At 50.0% G+C, this 21,153-nt stretch overlaps 3 protein-coding genes across 3 annotated transcripts; all 3 read right to left on the bottom strand.

Moving 5' to 3' along the window:
- Nucleotides 1-3,287: 3,287 nt before the first annotated feature.
- On the bottom strand, nucleotides 3,288-4,000 carry GUITHDRAFT_99621 (hypothetical protein; the record flags this gene model as incomplete). The annotated part of the gene is made up of 2 exons (XM_005841898.1): nucleotides 3,288-3,310; nucleotides 3,358-4,000. 2 exons carry the CDS (start codon nucleotides 3,998-4,000, stop codon nucleotides 3,288-3,290), a joined length of 666 nt encoding a protein of 221 aa, XP_005841955.1.
- Nucleotides 4,001-4,481: 481 nt separating this feature from the next.
- Nucleotides 4,482-7,855, bottom strand: GUITHDRAFT_99620 (hypothetical protein; the record flags this gene model as incomplete). Its single annotated transcript, XM_005841897.1, has 4 exons — nucleotides 4,482-4,533; nucleotides 4,842-6,197; nucleotides 6,588-6,675; nucleotides 6,883-7,855. 4 exons carry the CDS (start codon nucleotides 7,853-7,855, stop codon nucleotides 4,482-4,484), a joined length of 2,469 nt encoding a protein of 822 aa, XP_005841954.1.
- A 1,543-nt stretch (nucleotides 7,856-9,398) lies between these two features.
- GUITHDRAFT_99619 (hypothetical protein) lies at nucleotides 9,399-20,226 on the bottom strand (the record flags this gene model as incomplete). The annotated part of the gene is made up of 7 exons (XM_005841896.1): nucleotides 9,399-9,525; nucleotides 9,769-9,822; nucleotides 10,248-16,799; nucleotides 17,368-17,415; nucleotides 17,475-17,727; nucleotides 17,796-19,419; nucleotides 19,624-20,226. The coding sequence occupies 7 exons, from the start codon at nucleotides 20,224-20,226 to the stop codon at nucleotides 9,399-9,401; spliced, it is 9,261 nt and encodes a 3,086-aa protein (XP_005841953.1).
- Nucleotides 20,227-21,153: the final 927 nt, after the last annotated feature.

Raw genomic sequence — 21,153 nt, 5'->3', positions numbered from 1 at the left:
TGCTCTGAACCCAAGTAGCTGTGATTGGAATGTTGGCCATCGAGAGCATTAGAAGTGGCAAATCGAACGAGAACAAACGTGTCGAGGTGCGGACCAGGACTGAAGTTGTCAACATCAAGAAAAGAGACGATTGCGAGCTAGAGACAGTTCTGACATAGATAGTTGAATCTGATATCCAAGTTGTGCTTATGCTCCCCGACGACCCAATTCTACTTGCAATGCTGTTGCTGTACATGCCGAGGCCTGACATCAGAAATTGTTTCGATAGCAGTGGAGAATTCTGCGTCAGAATCTTCAATGGTGCATCAAATGTGACGGAGGAAGAGGACGATCCTAATTGCTTCGCAACAGTTATCACGATCCGGAGGGACCCACCTTGTGCGTTTGGCAATTTGACAAATGTTGATGAGGTGGAAAACCACATCGTTTGTTCGGAGCTTGTAAATGACAAACGTGTTTGCAATGTGTAATCACTCCACCTTCCCAAGTTCAATCCTTGCAATTGGATGGACGGGAACGATAGTGAAGTCCAATTCAATGCTATCGGATGAGAGTATGAAAATCGAATCCTTCCGCTATCGAACAAATCATTGTAGTTAACCGAAAAGTCTCCTCCTACACCAGGCAGAGCCAGGGAAGATACAGTCGAATCGGAAGTCCACATGGAATTTTCAGTCAGGGAATATCCAATCCTCAATCTTGGAGAAATACCGAAGAAGCCGAACCCTATTCCAGTCAACTGAAGGCTTGTTTTGTTTTCGATTGAGAGCTCAAATGAAGAAGAATTCGTCAGGTTGGAGGCGTCATATGAAAAGAAATCCGAACAGGTCCCGATTCGATTTGAAATTGTAAGAGTAAGCTTCAATTTTTGACCTAATCCTCGTGTTGGCCTCACAGTGATGGATGACAGAGAAAGCCACTCTGAGCTTTGTATCACCGAATAACCTAGTCTCACAGACGACGATAAATCTGATGATGAGATTGAGTCAATCAAGAGCGCTGATTTCACGCCTCCACGGGTCGGAGAATTGCGACTGCCATTGATGTAACTGGATTGAAATACTGCGAAGTCATAAGTGAAACCTTGAGTCAGGCTGGTCAACAGACTCTGTGCGGTCACGACAGCTGTGAGTCTTGATGCACTAGAACCGGTCGCATAACAACTCAGAGCTGAATCAGACATCCAGATACTGATCTCCGTCGACGAGTGACCCAATCTCATACCTGCGCTGACGGAAAACGGCCCGAGGTACGATCCAAGGATTTTGGGCCTCGAAAACACGCTGGGTCCATTCGGCAACAAGAGCTGTTGGACAACGGGATGCTTGTAAGACAAACAGTTCGTGTTTGTGCTCTTCAGAGCGATTGCAGTGACAACCATGGCTAATTGATTTCCTATTCCTGCTGCGTCTTTACATATCAATTGTCGATCAGAGATCCACCGTGTATAGCTGCAGCCCGAGGCTCCAACTCGCATCTTCGGTGAAAAGTCTCTTTCTCCAAAACGTCTTCCATCAATCACAACCACGTTGCTTGTTAGCGTCTGGTTTACTGGACAGAACATAGATGGAGGTCCGAAAGTGAATGCTGCAGTAACAGTGCCTGAAGCTGCAAAAGAAGTGAGAGTCACACTGTGATTTCCTTTAGAACCAGCAGCAGCCGAACAATGCACCACACTTTGAGAAATCCACTGCGTCGTTTCGCATGAGCTTCCACCGATTCGAAATGATAAGGTGAAATCAGATGTAGAGGAAAGTAATCCATACAAAAGCGAGTCAGTGCTATCTGGTGTATCACGGTTCTTGATGTATTCAAGGTTAACACCGTCAAAGCTGAGAATGTTTGAAATCGTTCCTACAAGACTGAGCTGGGTTATGCGAACTGGCAAAGAAGCTGACACGCCAGGTGAAAAACGCAGTGTGAGTGAGGACAGTGAGTTCCAAATTGTTTCCGAAGCTGAGCTCGATTTCAAGCGTGAGGCAAAGGTATGTATGCCAAGATGATTGCTCGATGTGCTAACTACAATTTGTGTCTGCTTGACAATGTTTGTCTGGGTACAGGATGAGATTGCCAGCGCATTGTACGAGAGCATGTTAGTGCACGAAGACAGCGAAATTGCCACAGTTAAACTAAGTTTTTGTGAAAATGATACACTGGAGAAAGCAAGCTTACATGTCAGACTGAGATCGCTTCCCCATTGACTTTTTTCACAAGTGGTATCCCCAACTCTCAAGGATAGACTGCTAGGAGAAATTGTCTGTCTTATCAGGTTCATTGTTGATATATTCATTGTTGTCCGTGGGATAACATTCAAACTTGAAATCGAAGATAATTGTACGCAATCATATGACAGTAATTGTGTAGTGGTGCCATAAAGAACGCCAACAGTCAAGACAGTTTTGAGAGAGTATGAATGGCTTGTTGTGACTTGACATGTTAGAGCCGTATCGGATATCCATCGAGAATTTGCAGATACGCTCTGAGATACTCTGACCTGCAAGCTTGGATCAAACACGGATAGAGCACTTCCGAAAATTGCAAGTCGTTGAGGTATAGCACTGCGAAGGGCAAGGTTACTGGTTGAGGCAAGGCTTGCCGATGGCTGGTCATATTGCACGATTCCACTTGACGGATACTTATCAAACACTGTTTCAGTTGTCATGGAACCAAACGAAATCCCTGGAGGAATGCTTGAACAAGTGATAGATGAATCTGAAGTCCACACACTCAATTGGACTTGCGTTCTAAGTATTCTCACCTTGAGACTTGTATCAAATGCACAGAAATTAATACCTATCAATTCTGTACGTCCAAGTCCAGAAGCAGGAAAGTTGCTTTTGGAAGGCAACTGATATAAGTATGGGGAGTCAAACGAGAACGACAACTTCAATCCAAAGATTTGATTGTCTTTGACCATATTGACGGTAAGGTTTTGGCCATTTCCTACGGAGGGCAGCGACACCAATGATGTGTCAGACAACCATGACGAAAACGATGCAGCTGAACTAGAGAAGTGCACAGTGAGAGAATAATCCGAAGTCCCTAGGTTCTGACCTATGACCGTCAAGATTGTTCTCTGAAGAACAGGACTGTTTGATGGAGAAAAGAGAGAAGCAAAGGCAGAATCTGTAGAGAATATTCGAGCATCTGTTTTGATAGATCGTGCAACAGTCATTGAAATCACTGACAAAGGAAAGAGCGCTGAAGCAGGTTGCAGTACAACTTGAGTATCACTTGTCCAGATTGTCCTCTCCGCTGCCGTTCCCGCCCTCCCTTTCGCACTGCTCTCAAAGCTCCCGAAGTTCCTTCCCTGTAGAGTCACGAGCACCCCTCCTGTCGCTGGCCCATTCTGTCGACCTATCCCAAGCACCGTCGGCCCCATGTACGAGAACAGCACCGGCGACTCGGCTACCTGACCTCCCACGGTAGCCCGTACAGTTTGGCTGGCTCCCACTCCTGGCGACACAAGACAAGACAAGACAAGATTGCTTACATACGTGCTCTCCGTGCACTTGGTGTCTCCTACGCTTATCGACACCGTGCTGTCGAAGGTGCCAAAGTTCCTGCCCGCTAGATACAGCAATGCTAGACCTGTCGTCGCTGCGTACGCAGGCTGAATGCTGCTGACCGTGGGCTTGTCGAACGAGAACACCTGGGTGCTCGTGCCCGTCGTGCAGCACCCTACCAGCGCTCTCATGGGAAGCTCCGCCCCTACCCCTGGTGCCAGCCGACCCCTCATGGCGGTCTCTGAGACCCAGACGTTGCTGCTCGCGTACGTGTCCCCGACGGCTATCATCGGACTCACGCCATGCACTCCGAACCCGCTCCCTGTCGCACTGATCAGTGCTCCGCCAGACGCGGCAAAGTTGGTTCGTGACGACGATGACAGCGAGGGAAGGTCGTAAGAGTGCAGGCTGCTAACCGAGCCTGGCCGTCCCATGACAGTACACGCGAGCCAGCTACTGCGGTCATTGACACCTGCGGAGACCTTGGCTTTCATGGTGGAGTCAGAGATCCAGCCTACGGCCTCCGAGGCTGTTCCACTAGGTCTGGCAGCCAACGAGGTTTGCACAGGACCGAGACCTGTACCGAGGATGACGATGCGACCGCTCCCAGTGCTTGGCTGGTTTGAAATGTATAGTGTAGAGGCTTCGATGGCATTGAAGGATAAAGCTTGAGTCAATGAACCTGTTTTGATTGCGATAGAGACCGTCATTCTTGTTGTTGAGGTTACTTGTACAGATTTCAATTGAATTGAGGTAAAGGAGGTCCAAGTTGTTGCTTCGAAGGAAGTTCTTCCAGCACGTGTTGACAAAGATTGTCCGCTGGCCCCAGCAAAAGAGAGAATTGATATTTTGTCGTGCACGATGCAATTCTGAACCTGAACGGAGCTCATTGTCAGACCATCATACGACATTGCTTCAGTGGAAGTTGATATTGATGTAGACGATGAGATTATGAGACTCAAAGTACGTAGTTGATCACTTGCTACTATCCTGACAAAGAGCGACGTTGTCGACATCCACAAAGATCCTGGCATAGACGACTGTCCAAGCCTTGCACTTGCAGAAAAACGGCCAAGTTGATATTTTGAAAGGCCGAAAAGAAGTGCTGATCTGCTTTCCAGTGCAAGATTTTGACCCGATGCGTTTTGCAAGGCAAAATGGTCATAACTTAAACCTTCCGATCGCGTTCCTACCTGTCTCCCACTGCTCACTATCACCCCTCTCGTCCCCCCGTAGCCCTCTCCTGACGTCGTCCCCTGTATCGCCGTGTCCGACAGCCACCCCGACCTCTCGCATGAGCTCCTCCCCACTGATGCTGATGCCGAAGGCCCGTACCCCTGGCCCCACACTTGCACCGACTTCGCCCCTCCTTGGCCTCCCACGTTTGTCCTCAACGCCTCGGACGTCATCGGTACATCGTAGCTCGCGGCAAGCGACGTAGACGCAGGTTGACCCGCAACACTCGCCACCACCCGCATGCTCCCTGCTTGCCCGCTCGCCGTGCGCCCTGCGAGAGAGGAGCCTGATATCCACAAGGATCGCTCGCATGCTGTGCTCCCTTGTCGCAGACTCGCTGATACAGACGCTGCCCCCCCGACAGCCCCCACAGCCCTGACGATGACCGACCTGACCATCCCCATGTACCGGTTGCCGCGCTCTGCTCCCGTGATCTGCTGTGTGTCGAAGCTCACGCTGCCGCTCACGCTTCCCGTCGCTTGACTGATGGTCAACGCTACCGCCTGCGTGCCGAGCTGGCTCCGACCTCTCGCACAGATACAGCTCACTGACGTCACGGACAGCCATGTAGAGATCTCGCATCCTGTCGAGCCGACGCGTCCTGCTGCGGAGCTGCTGACTCTCGACAGAGAAGCAATCAGAGATGTCGATCTTGAGCCTGCGTTGACTGACTGCACGCTACTCACGGTGACAGCGCTATACGTCAGCAGCTCTGACACAGTCGAAGCCCCGCGCCCGCACGTGATGGACAGGCTCATGCTTTGCCGACCGTGAGCATGGGCTTGCACGCGCACCTCGCTGGTTGATATCCAGCCCGTGGACTCACAGGACGTGCGTCCGATCCTCGTCGACGCCGAGTACGAGGACACGACCTGCAGCGAGTCCGGCGGTAGCAGCTGCGAGAGAAGGACTCCTCGGGTGTTTGCCGTCGAGCGCGTCTGATTGAGGCCGGAGGAGATCGCGAGAGTGTCATAGGAGACGGCACTAGAAGCGGAGGAGACGAGGGAATGGATGGAGAGGTAGATGCCTTTGCTGTGGCCAGCGCCTGCTGCTATTTTGCTGTAAATGATTGTTGAACTTTTCCACTGTGTGTTGCTGCTTGCAGTCTCTCCTATTCTCGATTTTGATGTAATGAAAGTTCCTGAAGTAAACAAAGACAATACTTGGATCGTGGCGGTTTGTGTATTGCAGCTTGAAATCACAGGAGATGTATCGAACGAGAAGGCATTGGAGAATGTATTCACTGCAGCATCTGTTGTGATAGCAATTGTGTTTGATTTTCCTGTACTTGCAGATGTCTTGATGTTGATGTTGGTGCACGATTTCCATACCGTCCGCTCTGCTGAGGTTGATCCAAATCTCGCTTTTTCTGAGCGTGAATTATATCCATTCACTCCAGATAAAGTTTGTACAGCAGCAGATCGACCTCCAGTGTTTCTCTCAGCATCACTGGGCCTGGACAGTACAAGGTCATATGAAACTGTGTTTAGCGATGAGAAAGGGATAGCAGACATACTACAGGTCAATCTCTGCGACCGTTTTGTTCCTTCAACAGTTTTTGCAAGCACCTGGCTTGAAGAAATCCAAATTGTTCGCTCCGATCCTGATTCTCCTATTCGAACCCATATGCTACCTGACGATATTCCAAGGTTTAAACCTGCTACTGACAGGTCTATTTTGGCAGACAATGGGATATTTGATTGTTGTGATAGAGCAGATACCATGCCATTCTCATATGAAAGACAAGATGTTCTCGAAGAACATTGTGAACTCATACTCAATGCAAAAGATTTTGATCGGAACACTTGCAAAATCTGGAGAACTTTCAAAGAAGTATCAGACAACCATTGCGTTTCAATGCTAATGGACGAGCCCACTCTCGAACGCTGAGTCATGATACAGTTGCCAAATCCCTTACCAAGCACATCGAAAACTGAGGATTGAGCATCACCAAACTTGAATGTTACCAACGGCGGAATGTCGTATGACACAACAGACGACGTCACAGCTACAAAAGAAAATCCATTTGTGATTGATATGGATAAACTGCTACCAGGATTTGAACCAGAGTAACAAGACATCGAAGTTGAAGAAGACCAAGAGGTGCTGCGGCAAACTGTAGACCCCAAGATAACCTTACCAGACATATCTGAGCTGCTGAACTCCCCAAAAACAGCAACACTGAAACTGACGGAACTTCCTATGTTCGACATAGTAACAGCAGATATACGAGAGTTCAAATATGAAAAACCAACAAGATTGGACACAGCTTGATCAAACACTGTCAAGACTATCGTAATTTGAGGACCCGATCCACCTGTAACACCAAAGGACAGTTGAGTATCACTTGTCCAGATTGTCCTCTCCGCTGCCGTTCCCGCCCTCCCTTTCGCACTGCTCTCAAAGCTCCCGAAGTTCCTTCCCTGTAGAGTCACGAGCACCCCTCCTGTCGCTGGCCCATTCTGTCGACCTATCCCAAGCACCGTCGGCCCCATGTACGAGAACAGCACCGGCGACTCGGCTACCTGACCTCCCACGGTAGCCCGTACAGTTTGGCTGGCTCCCACTCCTGGCGACACAAGACAAGACAAGACAAGATTGCTTACATACGTGCTCTCCGTGCACTTGGTGTCTCCTACGCTTATCGACACCGTGCTGTCGAAGGTGCCAAAGTTCCTGCCCGCTAGATACAGCAATGCTAGACCTGTCGTCGCTGCGTACGCAGGCTGAATGCTGCTGACCGTGGGCTTGTCGAACGAGAACACCTGGGTGCTCGTGCCCGTCGTGCAGCACCCTACCAGCGCTCTCATGGGAAGCTCCGCCCCTACCCCTGGTGCCAGCCGACCCCTCATGGCGGTCTCTGAGACCCAGACGTTGCTGCTCGCGTACGTGTCCCCGACGGCTATCATCGGACTCACGCCATGCACTCCGAACCCGCTCCCTGTCGCACTGATCAGTGCTCCGCCAGACGCGGCAAAGTTGGTTCGTGACGACGATGACAGCGAGGGAAGGTCGTAAGAGTGCAGGCTGCTAACCGAGCCCGGCCGTCCCATGACAGTACACGCGAGCCAGCTACTGCGGTCATTGACACCTGCGGAGACCTTGGCTTTCATGGTGGAGTCAGAGATCCAGCCTACGGCCTCCGAGGCTGTTCCACTAGGTCTGGCAGCCAACGAGGTTTGCACAGGACCGAGACCTGTACCGAGGATGACGATGCGACCGCTCCCAGTTGAAGGAAAATTGTTGGATATCAAAACATTTACAACTAATGAGTCATGAGAGAAGGATTGAGTAATTGTGCTTGGCGTCACGAGAGTAGTCAGTACAAGCTTCAAAGTTTGTGTGGTTGTGGCCGCAACTACCCCAGCAAGAGTCGTGGCTGATAACCAAGCCGTGGACTCGCACGACGTTGTACTTACTCTTATAATCTCAGAATAGGACGGGAAATCGTGCCTGGCCAACCATACTTGCAACCTGAATTCACGTGACTGCAGATTTGGTGTTGCACTGGAGCTTAAAATGGAGACATCATAGCTGAAAATTTCGGTAGTGGAACCAACTTGAAGGGATGCAGTCAACATTGTATTGGCCGTGTGCCCTGTAGAGGAACTGGTTCTGCAGCTTGTGGATGTTGAAGAGATCCACAATGTTGACCTCGAGACAGTTTTAAGAACCCGGATAGAAACTGTATTGTCGAATTGCAAATTGAAGATACCAATGACAGTCAAACTTGTAGCTCCATCTTTGCTGGAGATTGAATTCGATGCGAGTGCAGAGCTCAACTTTGGTGCCGAAAAGGAGAACGCAGAAGTCAATGATCGTGGAATAACACCATAAGACATGCTCAAATGTGCTGTGCGAGAGATCGATGGCATGATATTGCATACTAGTTCACATTGACTAATCCAGGCTGTACATTGAGAGCTTGTGCCGCTGATTCGAAGTCTCGGAGACGAAAGCTTTAAAGCGACAGAGGGACTGATAATGGATGGAAAGTTATTTGAGAATCGTGACACAAGTGGAACATCACTGGAAAATATTTGTGATACACTACCTACCAGACCATCAATGGAGCATATCAAACTCATCGTGTGAACCGTGAATGGAGCAACTTTGCTGAAAACATTCGTCTCGGAGCTCCATTCCGAAAACTGATTTCTGCTATTGCCAATGGACATAGAGACCGATGAATCGAACGCACCGAAATTCAAGCCGCTGATTGTAAAAATAAGATCAGAGGGATCAGCAAGAAAGTTGGTTCGGGACAAGGTGCTTGCTTTGCACTTGTCGTAGGAAATGATTTCCGTCAGACTTTGCGACGTTTGCGACACTGACAAAATTACCTGCTTGCTGTGACTTGACAATGTGGCAAATTTACACGAGATTGAACAGGAGGAAACCCAACTGGTTGCTTGGGAATTTGTGACTCCAGCTCTTATTGCAGAGGAGATGTCAAGCAAAGGTTCGAACTTGAAGACTTGGGGCTTTACAAACAGAATCGCCCATCTATATTCAACTAGATTGTACTGAGACGACGCTGTCAAAGATAGCATGTCGTAAGATAGAACAGCAGATGCAGTACCGCTTTGGATTCCCATCGTCACGATCAGAGAGTTGGATGCCCCAGAAGACCTTTGGAATTTTGTTGACAAGCTACTATACGAACTCCAAAGGGTCATCTGTGAAGACGTCGCTCCCATCCTGGCCTTCAATGAACAGTCCATAGATGATGAAGTAAAAAGCACGGATGACGCAACTTTGGCAATTGTGTTGCCGGGAGCACCTGGCAAGATGTAGGAATCAGGCTTTGAATATGAAACCGACTCTGTCAAACTACATCGTATCGCCCCGATGGAGGCTACCAGAACACTATTTGATGACATCATACCAGACCGTGCTGACATGGATACAATACTAGTGTCAGACCTCCAAAGAGTTTGAGGACACGATGTTCCGATGATTCTTGATGCAGGTGTATAAGATGCAATTGACATATCCCGACCAGCAATTGATATTAGAACCGCACCCGTTGCCGGTTGATTCTGACGTGATCCTGTGGAAACGGTTGGTGGAATGTATCCTGCCGCAAAAATCAGCGACGTTGTCGTCTGGTTTTGAACATTGAGACTCAGACCCGAAAGGGACCCGTATCCACCGTTTAAAAAGCACGTGACAGCAGAATCAGATGTCCACAAGCTTGTTGCACAGATAGTTCCACCAAAATATGCTTGAGGAGAGCAATTTTCATATCCGAAATATTTCCCGAAATAAGTTACAATGCCTCCGCCGGAGCTTGGTCCATAGTTGGACAACACCCCTGATAGAGTGGGAGGAAGGTAAGAAAAGAGTCTAGCCGTAAACGTCTCCTGTCCTCCTGTTCGAACGCGGATGGGTAGATCACGCCCGAACCCGGCGGGTGTGGTACAACTCAGCAAGTCCTGGCGAATAAATTGAACATTTGTGCATGCCCAACTGCCAACCCAAACCTCAATCTTTGCAAAAGACCAACCGAAATTCAGCCCCTCGACGAAGATGATCGAGTTACCGACAGTATCTGAGAAGGAAGGAATTGCTCGGAACACTGCTGGTCCGTCGTACGAGAACACTTGACTGAGAGTACCGACCTGCTCCTTTACCTTCACGCTGATATCCAGCCCTGCTCCTGCCCCCTCATTCACCCTGCACACCATCGACGAGTCTGACTTCCACATTGACGCCCGACACACAAAACGCTCCACCTGAGCAACAGGACAAGCATCGAAGTTCCCCAGCCCCGCCCCCGACAGCTGCAGGTCCACGTTCCCTGTGGTGGGAGAGTTGGCCGGTCTTGACGCGAGCGTAGGCCGATCGTAGCTGAGAAGCTGAGAGAGAGAGGAGACTTGCAGGACGACGGTGAGCATCTGGGATAGGGAGCCGCCGACACCAGAGGAGACGAGAGCTTGGACGGCGGAGTCACTCGTCCACATGGAGCGGGAGGAAACAGTGAAACCAGTCCGAATACCAAGGGAAACTTTGTTGAAGTTGGACGACGAAGAAAAACGAATAAACGTTTTGAGTGGCAACATAAGATTGCCTTGTCCAGGAAAGAATGAGTTCCCACTGAATATCAAGGATAACAATCGCTCGGCATCATATGATACACTTGCTGAGCGCGTTCCTACCTGTCTCCCACTGCTCACTATCACCCCTCTCGTCCCCCCGTAGCCCTCTCCTGACGTCGTCCCCTGTATCGCCGTGTCCGACAGCCACCCCGACCTCTCGCATGAGCTCCTCCCCACTGATGCTGATGCCGAAGGCCCGTACCCCTGGCCCCACACTTGCACCGACTTCGCCCCTCCTTGGCCTCCCACGTTTGTCCTCAACGCCTCGGACGTCATCGGTACATCGTAGCTCGCGGCACGCGACGTAGACGCAGGTTGACCCGCAACACTCGCCACCACCCGCATGCTCCCTGCTTGCCCGCTCGCCGTGCGCCCTGCGAGAGAGGAGCCTGATATCCACAAGGATCGCTCGCATGCTGTGCTCCCTTGTCGCAGACTCGCTGATACAGACGCTGCCCCCCCGACAGCCCCGACAGCCCCGACGATGACCGACCTGACCATCCCCATGTACCGGTTGCCGCGCTCTGCTCCCGTGATCTGCTGTGTGTCGAAGCTCACGCTGCCGCTCACGCTTCCCGTCGCTTGACTGATGGTCAACGCTACCGCCTGCGTGCCGAGCTGGCTCCGACCTCTCGCACAGATACAGCTCACTGACGTCACGGACAGCCATGTAGAGATCTCGCATCCTGTCGAGCCGACGCGTCCTGCTGCGGAGCTGCTGACTCTCGACAGAGAAGCAATCAGAAATGTCGATCTTGAGCCTGCGTTGACTGACTGCACGCTACTCACGGTGACAGCGCTATACGTCAGCAGCTCTGACACAGTCGAAGCCCCGCGCCCGCACGTGATGGACAGGCTCATGCTTTGCCGACCGTGAGCATGGGCTTGCACGCGCACCTCGCTGGTTGATATCCAGCCCGTGGACTCACAGGACGTGCGTCCGATCCTCGTCGACGCCGAGTACGAGGACACGACCTGCAGCGAGTCCGGCGGTAGCAGCTGCGAGAGAAGGACTCCTCGGGTGTTTGCCGTCGAGCGCGTCTGATTGAGGCCGGAGGAGATCGCGAGAGTGTCATAGGAGACGGCACTAGAAGCGGAGGAGACGAGGGAATGGATGGAGAGGTAGATGCCTTTGCTGTGGCCAGCGCCTGCTGCTATTTTGCAGAAGACATACGATGAACTGTTCCATGCAGTGGATAGAGAACTTGTACTGCCGACCCGAACACTTGCGCTCCTAACATCGTCCATGTAAGCAAGAGATAGAAGTTGGATCGATTTTTGTTTCACAATATTCGTTGATGAAAGTGCAATACCATCAATGATTGGAGCGTCCATAGTCAAAGCTTGAGATAAGGTGTTGGTCACAGCAGACATGGTGATGACGGTAGAGAATGTCCGGAAGGCGTACGAAGTGTAAGTAGAAGTGACACTAGAATCTGATATCCAATTTGTGGATGCCGATGATGTAGAAGAAATTCGGGATCCAATGCTCTTATCAGAAAGAGCAAAACCCTTGCCTATGATTTTTGTCGCTGCCAAAATTGGAAAATTCGACGAGGATATCACCGATTGGAAGGAGACGTACAGATCAAACGTATGGGTATTCGTACTTGTGTACAAGCTACTCGATGTCAAGCATAATGCCAAACTTCTGCCGTTCTCAATCACACTTTTGATTTCAAGTGAAGTGGCCGATCTCCAGACCGAGCTCTCTGCATTTGAAAATCCCATTCGCAGTCTAACAGTAGCCTGTGCTATGAGGCCGAAGGGAACAGATATGGAATTAAGGTTGATTACATTGTTTTGACTCGAAAGGTATGAGTCAAGAACAAAGCTGTCATAACTCAATGAGTTTGTGATGGAATGAATACTGCTCAAGGCGGCAGAGATGATCGAAGCCATGGAACGAGGAGTTTGTATGACGAAGTTACAGTTAACAACTGAGTCTGACTGCCATACAGTCGAACGACAAGCTGATGATGCAACACGGGTTTTCATCGAATGCTCCGAAAAAGCTCCAAATATTACCAAATAAGAATTGCCTCGAACATCTAAATTTTGCTGCAAAGTGGAAGTTAAAAACGACTGCTCGAATGACAGACTTTCTGTGATGCTGGTTGCTGCTCCGTTAGTTGTAAAGGACACAGAAAGAGAACGCCTCTCCATTGGAGTTGCTCTGCATGTCAAGACTGAAGATGAGATCCATTTCGAAACTGGCATGGATGTTCCTCCAATTCTTGTTGCAGGTGAAAATGTTGTACGTGACAAGCTTGTTCCTATCAACATATCACCGAACATCTGAGGACCATAGTTCAATCGAGCGATCGAACTGATTTTGAGGACATCCATGGAGAACGCCTCACTGACTGTTGCCTTTATGCCGCTCATTGTAAGAGAGATCGACCCTGAAGCTAGAGTCTGACCACTGAAAATGCCATGAACGGTTGTAGCACTTGTCCAAATCGTCACCTCACCACTGGATCCGCTGATGGAGGCAGAAACAGAGAGATCGTACATTGGAAATCCCTTCCCAGTGACGAAGAAGTTTGACCGAGTGGCCCGCAAATTCACCACCTGCGTTACAGAGAACACAGGTAGGTCAAACGATATAAAATCTCTGGACGTCTCCGTATTTCCATGAATGGTCATGATCATTTTCTTTCCCCCTCCAGTGGTATATGGCAACAGACAGGAGAGAGAAGAGTCTGAAAACCAATGGGTGGGTACACTAGCAGTGTGCTGCAATCTAACTTGTGATGTGGTATCAAACGGGGCGAACGAATGACCGGCAGCAAGATACGACGTAACAGACACTACAAAGTTTAGCCCTTTGTCCACGAATACAACACTAGCGAAAGAAATCGATTCTGACATGGTCGAATGTCTAGCCCCGATCGAAATCACCAGTCTCAGACCTCGCCCCTCACCTGCCGGACAGATTCCTTGCAAGCATGTGTCGGAAACCCATCGAGTAGCTTGCATTTCAGTCTGACTTACTCTCGATCGCACCGACGAATCATATGTTCCCAGGTATGCTCCAACAGTTTCCACCACGTTATTCCCAGTGGTTGAGGACACCAACCCTTGACTTGAGGCTGATCCTATATCATAGGAAAGAGTCTGCGCCAGAGCTTGAGACTGCTGAAAGGCCACAGACACAAGAGTTTGCATGTTTTGGTCGACTCCAGCAGCTACCTTGCACCATATTTGACTTTGACTTTGAAAGACGGTGTATTGACATGCTGTCCCTCCGACTCGAGCATAAGATGTCATAGAAAAAGCTCCAAGGTTGACTCCAATCAAAGATACGATCGAGTTCCCTGAGGAAGGAAAATTTGCTTGTGAAACCGCAAGAATGATTCCGGTGTCAAACGAAACGGCAGAGCTGAGAGTACCGACCTGCTCCTTTACCTTCACGCTGATATCCAGCCCTGCTCCTGCCCCCTCATTCACCCTGCACACCATCGACGAGTCTGACTTCCACATTGACGCCCGACACACAAAACGCTCCACCTGAGCAACAGGACAAGCATCGAAGTTCCCCAGCCCCGCCCCCGACAGCTGCAGGTCCACGTTCCCTGTGGTGGGAGAGTTGGCCGGTCTTGACGCGAGCGTAGGCCGATCGTAGCTGAGAAGCTGAGAGAGAGAGGAGACTTGCAGGACGACGGTGAGCATCTGGGATAGGGAGCCGCCGACACCAGAGGAGACGAGAGCTTGGACGGCGGAGTCACTCGTCCACATGGAGCGGGAGGAAACAGTAGAGGCTACCCTCACAGAAGCTGTAAGAGAAAACACTTCGATAGCCAGCGCTCTGAAATTTATCGCAATCACACCGGTACTGAAGATATTACCGCGAATTGCAGAGGACAACTGAACGGAGTCATACGAAAACACTTGGCTGGTTGAACTCTGAAGCGATGCAACAGAGAGAGAGAGAGATTGACTCCGAGCGTATGCGAATGCAGCCCTCCCAGACAGACTGGTTGAAGACAACCACAGTGTTTCCAAGACCTTCGATGGACCTATTCTTAATGCAAGGGTGCTTTCAAGATTCAAGGACAAGGGTTTGCTGTAAATGTACAGTGTTTGACCTCGTGAAAAAGAGTTTGTGGTCGAAATAGAGGACATCGCACTTGTATCAAAGCTTGTTGCCTCCGTGACAGTCACGATACTTCGCCCAATCGTAACTTGAACTGACAGTGTTCTCCCGGGCAGCATCCTCACAGAGCATGAGATGCTTGAAGTGGAGCTCCATCTCGTGCTCTGAAGCGCTGAGACCATCCGAACTGTCGGTGTATAGCACAGAGGTTGGAATGTCAGAAGAGGAAAAGAAACGATCATTGCGCCTGCTACGGGGATATTCACTCTGTCAACCTGTGCAGACAAATCGTAGGAATACGCATGAGACAGACTATTTGAAGACAAACAATAAGTTACAACAATGCCTGCTGACTTTGAAACGCCAGAAGACACCTTTCCAGCAATTTGAGTCCCTGATATCCAAAGAGTCCTTTCACATGCAGTGAAACCAATCCGCATTGATTCAGAAAGCGGGGTTGAGCTTGTTGAAGACTCAAACAAGACAAGAGGATTCAAAGTGACCACAGGGCCGTTCCCAGCATACAGTGTTGACAAGACTGGTACAGCATACGAAACAGAAGAGGAGAGCGTGCCCTCTCTCTGCCAAGTAGTCACAATCAGAGACACACTCGTCCTGGCTCTCTGTTCAGCGATGGCAACCAGACTGGTGACGGACTGCCAAATCGTCTTTTGGCTTAATGTACCAACGCATACCTTGATAGAAAGATCGACGACTCCAAAGTTGTATCCAAGTATTGAGAAATGTCTGTTTGACGCAAGGTTGGAACGAAGAGCAGCTGACACTGCAGGGGCATCAAAGGTAAACATTTGAGTGACAAAGGAAATTTCATTCTGGAATTGAACTGCAAAGTTGAGACCTTCTCCTTCTCCTGGTGCCAATTGACAAGTTATTGAACTGTCTGAGGTCCACAGTGAGGACAAGACTTGCTTGCCATTCAAAAGAACAAGGATAGAACTGTAGTCAGCAGATCCGAACCCGACAGAGCTGAAGATCGTGACAAGGGAGGGAGCTATTTGCGGCATATTCTGCTTGCTGCTGCCGCTCAGCTGGGGAGAGTCGAAGGAAATCACATCTGAGATAGTTCCTGTGTTAGTGTAGGCGGACCCTTGAGCGACAGCAAACGGCAACTTGTTGCCGACGCCGGCAATGACCTTACATACAATGGCTGTGTCAGACGTCCATGACGCAGTTTGAAGGACAGAAAACGATAAACTTGGGCGGAGAGTATACGATGAAGATCCATATGAAGATCCAGAGAAAGAAACAAGGCGATTACCAGAATTTGGGATGTTTTGTACATGAACTGAAGAGATGGAAATAGCATCGAATGAGAAAAAGCGGAAGGCAGTGCCGGCTTGTAATCCTGAAGTGATGACGACATTCATGGCATTTGACATGGAGAAAGAAGGAATAGACGCGATTGACGATGCCGATGTCCAGATGGTCCTAACGCTCTCAGATGGGCCTACACGGACTGACTGCGAGTACGAGGTTGATCCATAAGAAGTGCCAAGGAATGCGATCAGTGAGACTCCAGCTGGAGGGCTGTTGGAGGGTGAGGTCGAGCTGGCCAGCGGCAGTGTGAACTCATTGGAACTAGAAGATGTCGCCAAGACCGAAGAAGCAGAAGCGATGAGACGAACTTCTCTGCCTACACTGGAACTGACTTTCACTTGCATCGCCGTGTAGGATCTCCAAGCTGTCTGTTGTGCACTAGTCACACCGACTCGAAGAGCGAGGGAGTGATCTTCATAAGCAAGGCCGACTGCATAGAAATATGTCGTTATGCTCTCGAGTCGATTTTGAGACTGCAACAGATTGATTGGATTGAACGAGAAGGCTGAGGAAAGAGAGCTAAGCAGAGGATTAGACAGAGATAATGTAATTCTTTGAGATGCTGATGCTGTAGATGAACCTTTACATGTGACTTGCGAGCTCGTAGACCAGACTGTATAGGGGGACGAAGTGGAACCAACAGCCGTCTTGAGGGTCATGTCTTTGAACGTATTGTACAGATAATTTGACGAAAGAAATAAAAGAATAGTCGGTACTTGACTCAAATTTACACTATTTACACTCGTGACTTGGATTGCATCAAAGGAGATGACGTTTGAGAGGGTTCCCAACGAGACTTGTAATGTGGTCAGCAATTGCAGACTGGTACGGATTTGCGCTTGAGCAAGACAGACTGCACTGGTTTGTGAGAACCATGTTGTCGCCTGCGCTCGAGTTCTGCCAGTTCGAGCTTGAATAGTGTAATCTACCTGGGAAAATCCCGAACCATAGATTGATAATGCCGCGATCGAGTTTGTTGCCAGGTTTGCCCCTTTCACATTTGAAATTGTCGGTGACTCATAAGAGAAGAACTTCCTCTGAATCTGAACAGAAGACTCAACCAATACCTGCACATCAGCTGCCAAACCAACTCCTTGACGCACAAGGCATGTAAGCGAGGAACTGCTCTTCCATACTGTGGAGGCGCATGGGGAAAAACCCACCGACACCTGAAATGTGTTTGGCTGCCAATACCCAAAAGATGCCCCCAAGAGGGTCAAGGAGTTGACAACGTCTGACCGGAGGTTGTACCTTGAGGACGACGTGACGGTCTGCAAGTCAAACGAGAGCGCGTCAGCTGAAGATCCCACGGTATTCAGGATGGTGACGATCACACGCTCCGCGACTAGGCCAGCAGGTACCCCGCACACGAGATTCGTGTCTGAGTTCCATACATTACTCCAGCAGGCTGTCTGCCCGATCCGTAAAGACGGCGTGTAGTCAGCACCTGCAAAGTTGAGGCCGACAAGGCTGACACGGGTCATCCCGCTCTTGGGAAGATTTGGAAAGGGAGACCTGATTTGACTTTGGCAAGATCGAAGCTGAGAGACGAGGAGATGGAATTGAAGAACGAAGAGATCGTGACTTGCACTGAAATCAGGACTCCGGCTCCCGAGCTGAGCTTGCAGAGTAAACTTGAATCAGAAGTCCACTGAGAAGTCATAGAAGCGCTTCCTCTCCCGTTCATCTGCCCCTGCACCCTTACGGCTCCACTCGTGTCGAACGCCACGAAGCATTGTCCTGCTATCCCCACAGTCGGAAGCAGCGAAGGCACATTGGAAGGCTGGGTGGAGCTTAGCAGAGGGATCGAGAACGAAGCGATATTCTTGAGCGAGTGCCTTTGATCTCCCACTGACACGCTCACCGATTGACCGCTCCCTACTCCTGCAGCATACAAGAACGGAAGAGAAGAATCAGAAATCCAGAAGGTGGTCCGGGAGACAGTTGACTGAACAGCAGCGCTCTGACTGTCCGATCCGGTTCCGAATCCTTGGCCCGAGAGCGTGAGCTTGAGACGACCAGCAGGCAAGAGGATGGATGGATTTACAGCCTGCAGTGTTGGAGGCGAGTATGAGAACGCGTTCACTTGCCCTGTAAAGGAGCCTCCGTCCAGTGCCACATAGACTGGTAGCATTATACCAGCTCCGGGAGCAAGAACACAGATCAACATGTACTCATTCAAACCGTAAGCAGAGGAGGAGCAGGTTGTGTATCCCACCTTCACTGTGACCTGCGAGCTCCCGAAGATTCCGAAGTTTTTGCCAATGACGGTTATACTCTGCCCTCCTGCGGTGGCAGTTACACCAGGAAAGACTGACTCTATCACAGGACGGTCGAAGGAGAACCCTGCTGTGAATGTCCCGACTAGCCCCCCGCTCCTCACGCTGACGTCCAGACCGGATCGAGTACCTCTTGGCGTGACACACGTCATGGATGAATCTGATTTCCAGAGAGTAAGAGTGCAAGAAGTTTTTCCAATAACAATGTTCTGATCCGGTTGAGAACTTGACCCAAAATTGCTCCCTAAGATCGAGATCTGAAGAGACCCGGCGGTAGGCGAGTTAGCAGGACTGATCGAAGTGACATTGGGTGCTTGGTAGGAGAAGAAGTTGTTCCATATCCCTACTTGACCTTGAGATGAGATGGAGACAGCAAGATTCGCCCCCACTCCGCTCTTGACGACAACTCTCGTGCTAGAGTCCGATACAAAGTAAGTCTGACATGTGGACATCCCAACTAGTACAAGAGGGGAGTAGTCGTCACTTCCGAAGGAACTACCTGTCAGAGACAATACAAAACCACCCAAAGGTGACCCAACCACAGGAGAGACGGCGCTGAGCTTTGGCGAGACGTAGGTCAACGCGGAGCTCGATGTTCCGGACTGTCTTGCCACACTCGCAACAACTAGCAGTGCTCCTCCAACTCCCCGTGAGGACAAGACAACGCAGGATGTCTCTGAGCTCCATCGTGTTGAGACACCAGCTGACCGCCCAATACGAGCCTGCATAGTAAAATCAAACATACCAAAGCTTGATCCATCTAGATTCAGCAATGTTGTGATCGTTGTTGAGAGCGGATCTTTCTGAAATGCTCCCAAGGCAGGGGCATAGAAGGAAGTGGCAGCTGCTTTGACACCCTCCTGATTAGATACTGTGACAGACAGATCCATACAGCAGCCTGCCCCTCTGGCAACTTTGCAATATATAAATGAATCGGACATCCATTGTGTGAATTCTGAATATGTAAAACCGCTTTTTGAAGATACGGTGTAATCGACCACCCCGAAGAAGGATCCTGAAACAGAGACAAGCTCTCCTATCGTCTCGACAACTGGGGGTTGTACCTGATTGGTTGCTGGAGCACTGTATGACAGCGCATTGACAGCAGTATAGACCTGATTTGAAACTCCAATACTTAGTGACTTCATTCCTCCAGCGCCTGGAGGAACTACGATTTGCACGCTAGAATCGGACGTCCATGAAGACTGAAGAGAGACTCCTGCCATCTGAATGACCGGAGACACATTCGCAACTCCAAAGTTCTTCCCGAGCACCCGCGACGTTGAGCCAGCAGTTGGGACGTTGTTGGGGTTGAGTGAGGTGACGATCGGCGGATCATAACTGAAGGACTTGAGCAGTGTGGTGACTGCACCAGAGACGTTCACGAACACATCAAGGCCTGCTCCTGTTCCTGCAGGAATCTTGCAGATCACGAGCGAGTCTACAGCATTGGAAACTTCCGAGGAGAAGGATGTGCCGATGCCAACCATGATGTTGCTCGTTGTGAAACCGAAGTTTGATCCCCCGATGACAAGGAAGGTCGTATCACCTCCCCCAACTGCTGGCATGTTGCTCGGACGTATACTGGTGATGACTGGTGCATTGCAAACTTGCCTCACAGTCATGGCAAGCACCAGGTAAAGCTGCAGTATGGCATGACGCCACATTTTGGTCAATGTAGTTTCTGAGGTCGCATGGGCCGTTGCTTAAAAGATGAGAGGGCGCGAAAATCTGGCTCTAAGGTAGGAAATTGAAATGCAGGACACCAAATGAAAGAAGGATGGTGTTTGGAAGCAATATCAAGACGACGGCGATACAGTACAACACAAATATGAATGTTCAGGAGTGGGAGGAATCTATGACTGCACAAGTCAGCGAGTGGATTGGAAGATGCGAGCCCAGGATAGCAAGTAACAGGTGAAGGTCCTAGGAGGAGGAGAGGAAGTAAGAGGAGGTAGAGGAGGCGCAGCAGCAGAAGGAGAAGCGATGTAGCACTTTCTGCTTGTTAGTCGATCCCTCCCTCGCGCCATTCCCAGAAAACGGTCGGTCAAACCGATGGTTTTCCCTACAGGGTACCTTTCAAACATAAATTGAAAACAAAATCGAAGTTTGCTGTTATTGTTGTTATGCTCTATGAAAATTTCCGAAATAGTTATGAAAATTCATAGACATGTCAAACTTTCTTTAGAAACCAGGGGCCGACGGTTACAGTGGTGCTTTGCACGTTGCGACGAGCGGGGATGAGGCCAATCTAAACTTTGAGATCTGATTGGCCCGTGACTCGTGACTCAACTCTCAGTGTGTCGGACTCCGGCCCTTCGCAAGTCAGTGAGGCCCCAGGCCCGCCGCAGCGTTGCCATTGATAGTCTGCGAAGGATCTGCCAGTGGGCCCGGGTCTAGTCGGATCGGATCTCGGACTAAGCCTGGTTTCTGCACTGCATGATCGGGTTTCAGATCAGTTCTATGTGGCCGTGGCGTTGCCATGACTGCGGATCAGCGAAAGACACTGAGGTGAACGATCTAGATGAAGGAAGCGTAGGAGCCAAAATTCAAAAGTTCAATCTGGCTGAAGCATCAGCCGAACGAGATTCCTT

The sequence above is a fragment of the Guillardia theta genome (genome assembly GCF_000315625.1).
Source record: "Guillardia theta CCMP2712 unplaced genomic scaffold GUITHscaffold_2, whole genome shotgun sequence".
Classification (NCBI taxonomy): domain Eukaryota; class Cryptophyceae; order Pyrenomonadales; family Geminigeraceae; genus Guillardia; species Guillardia theta.
The sequence above is the reverse complement of the archived record's forward strand: the minus strand, read 5'-3'. Positions and strand labels throughout refer to the sequence as shown.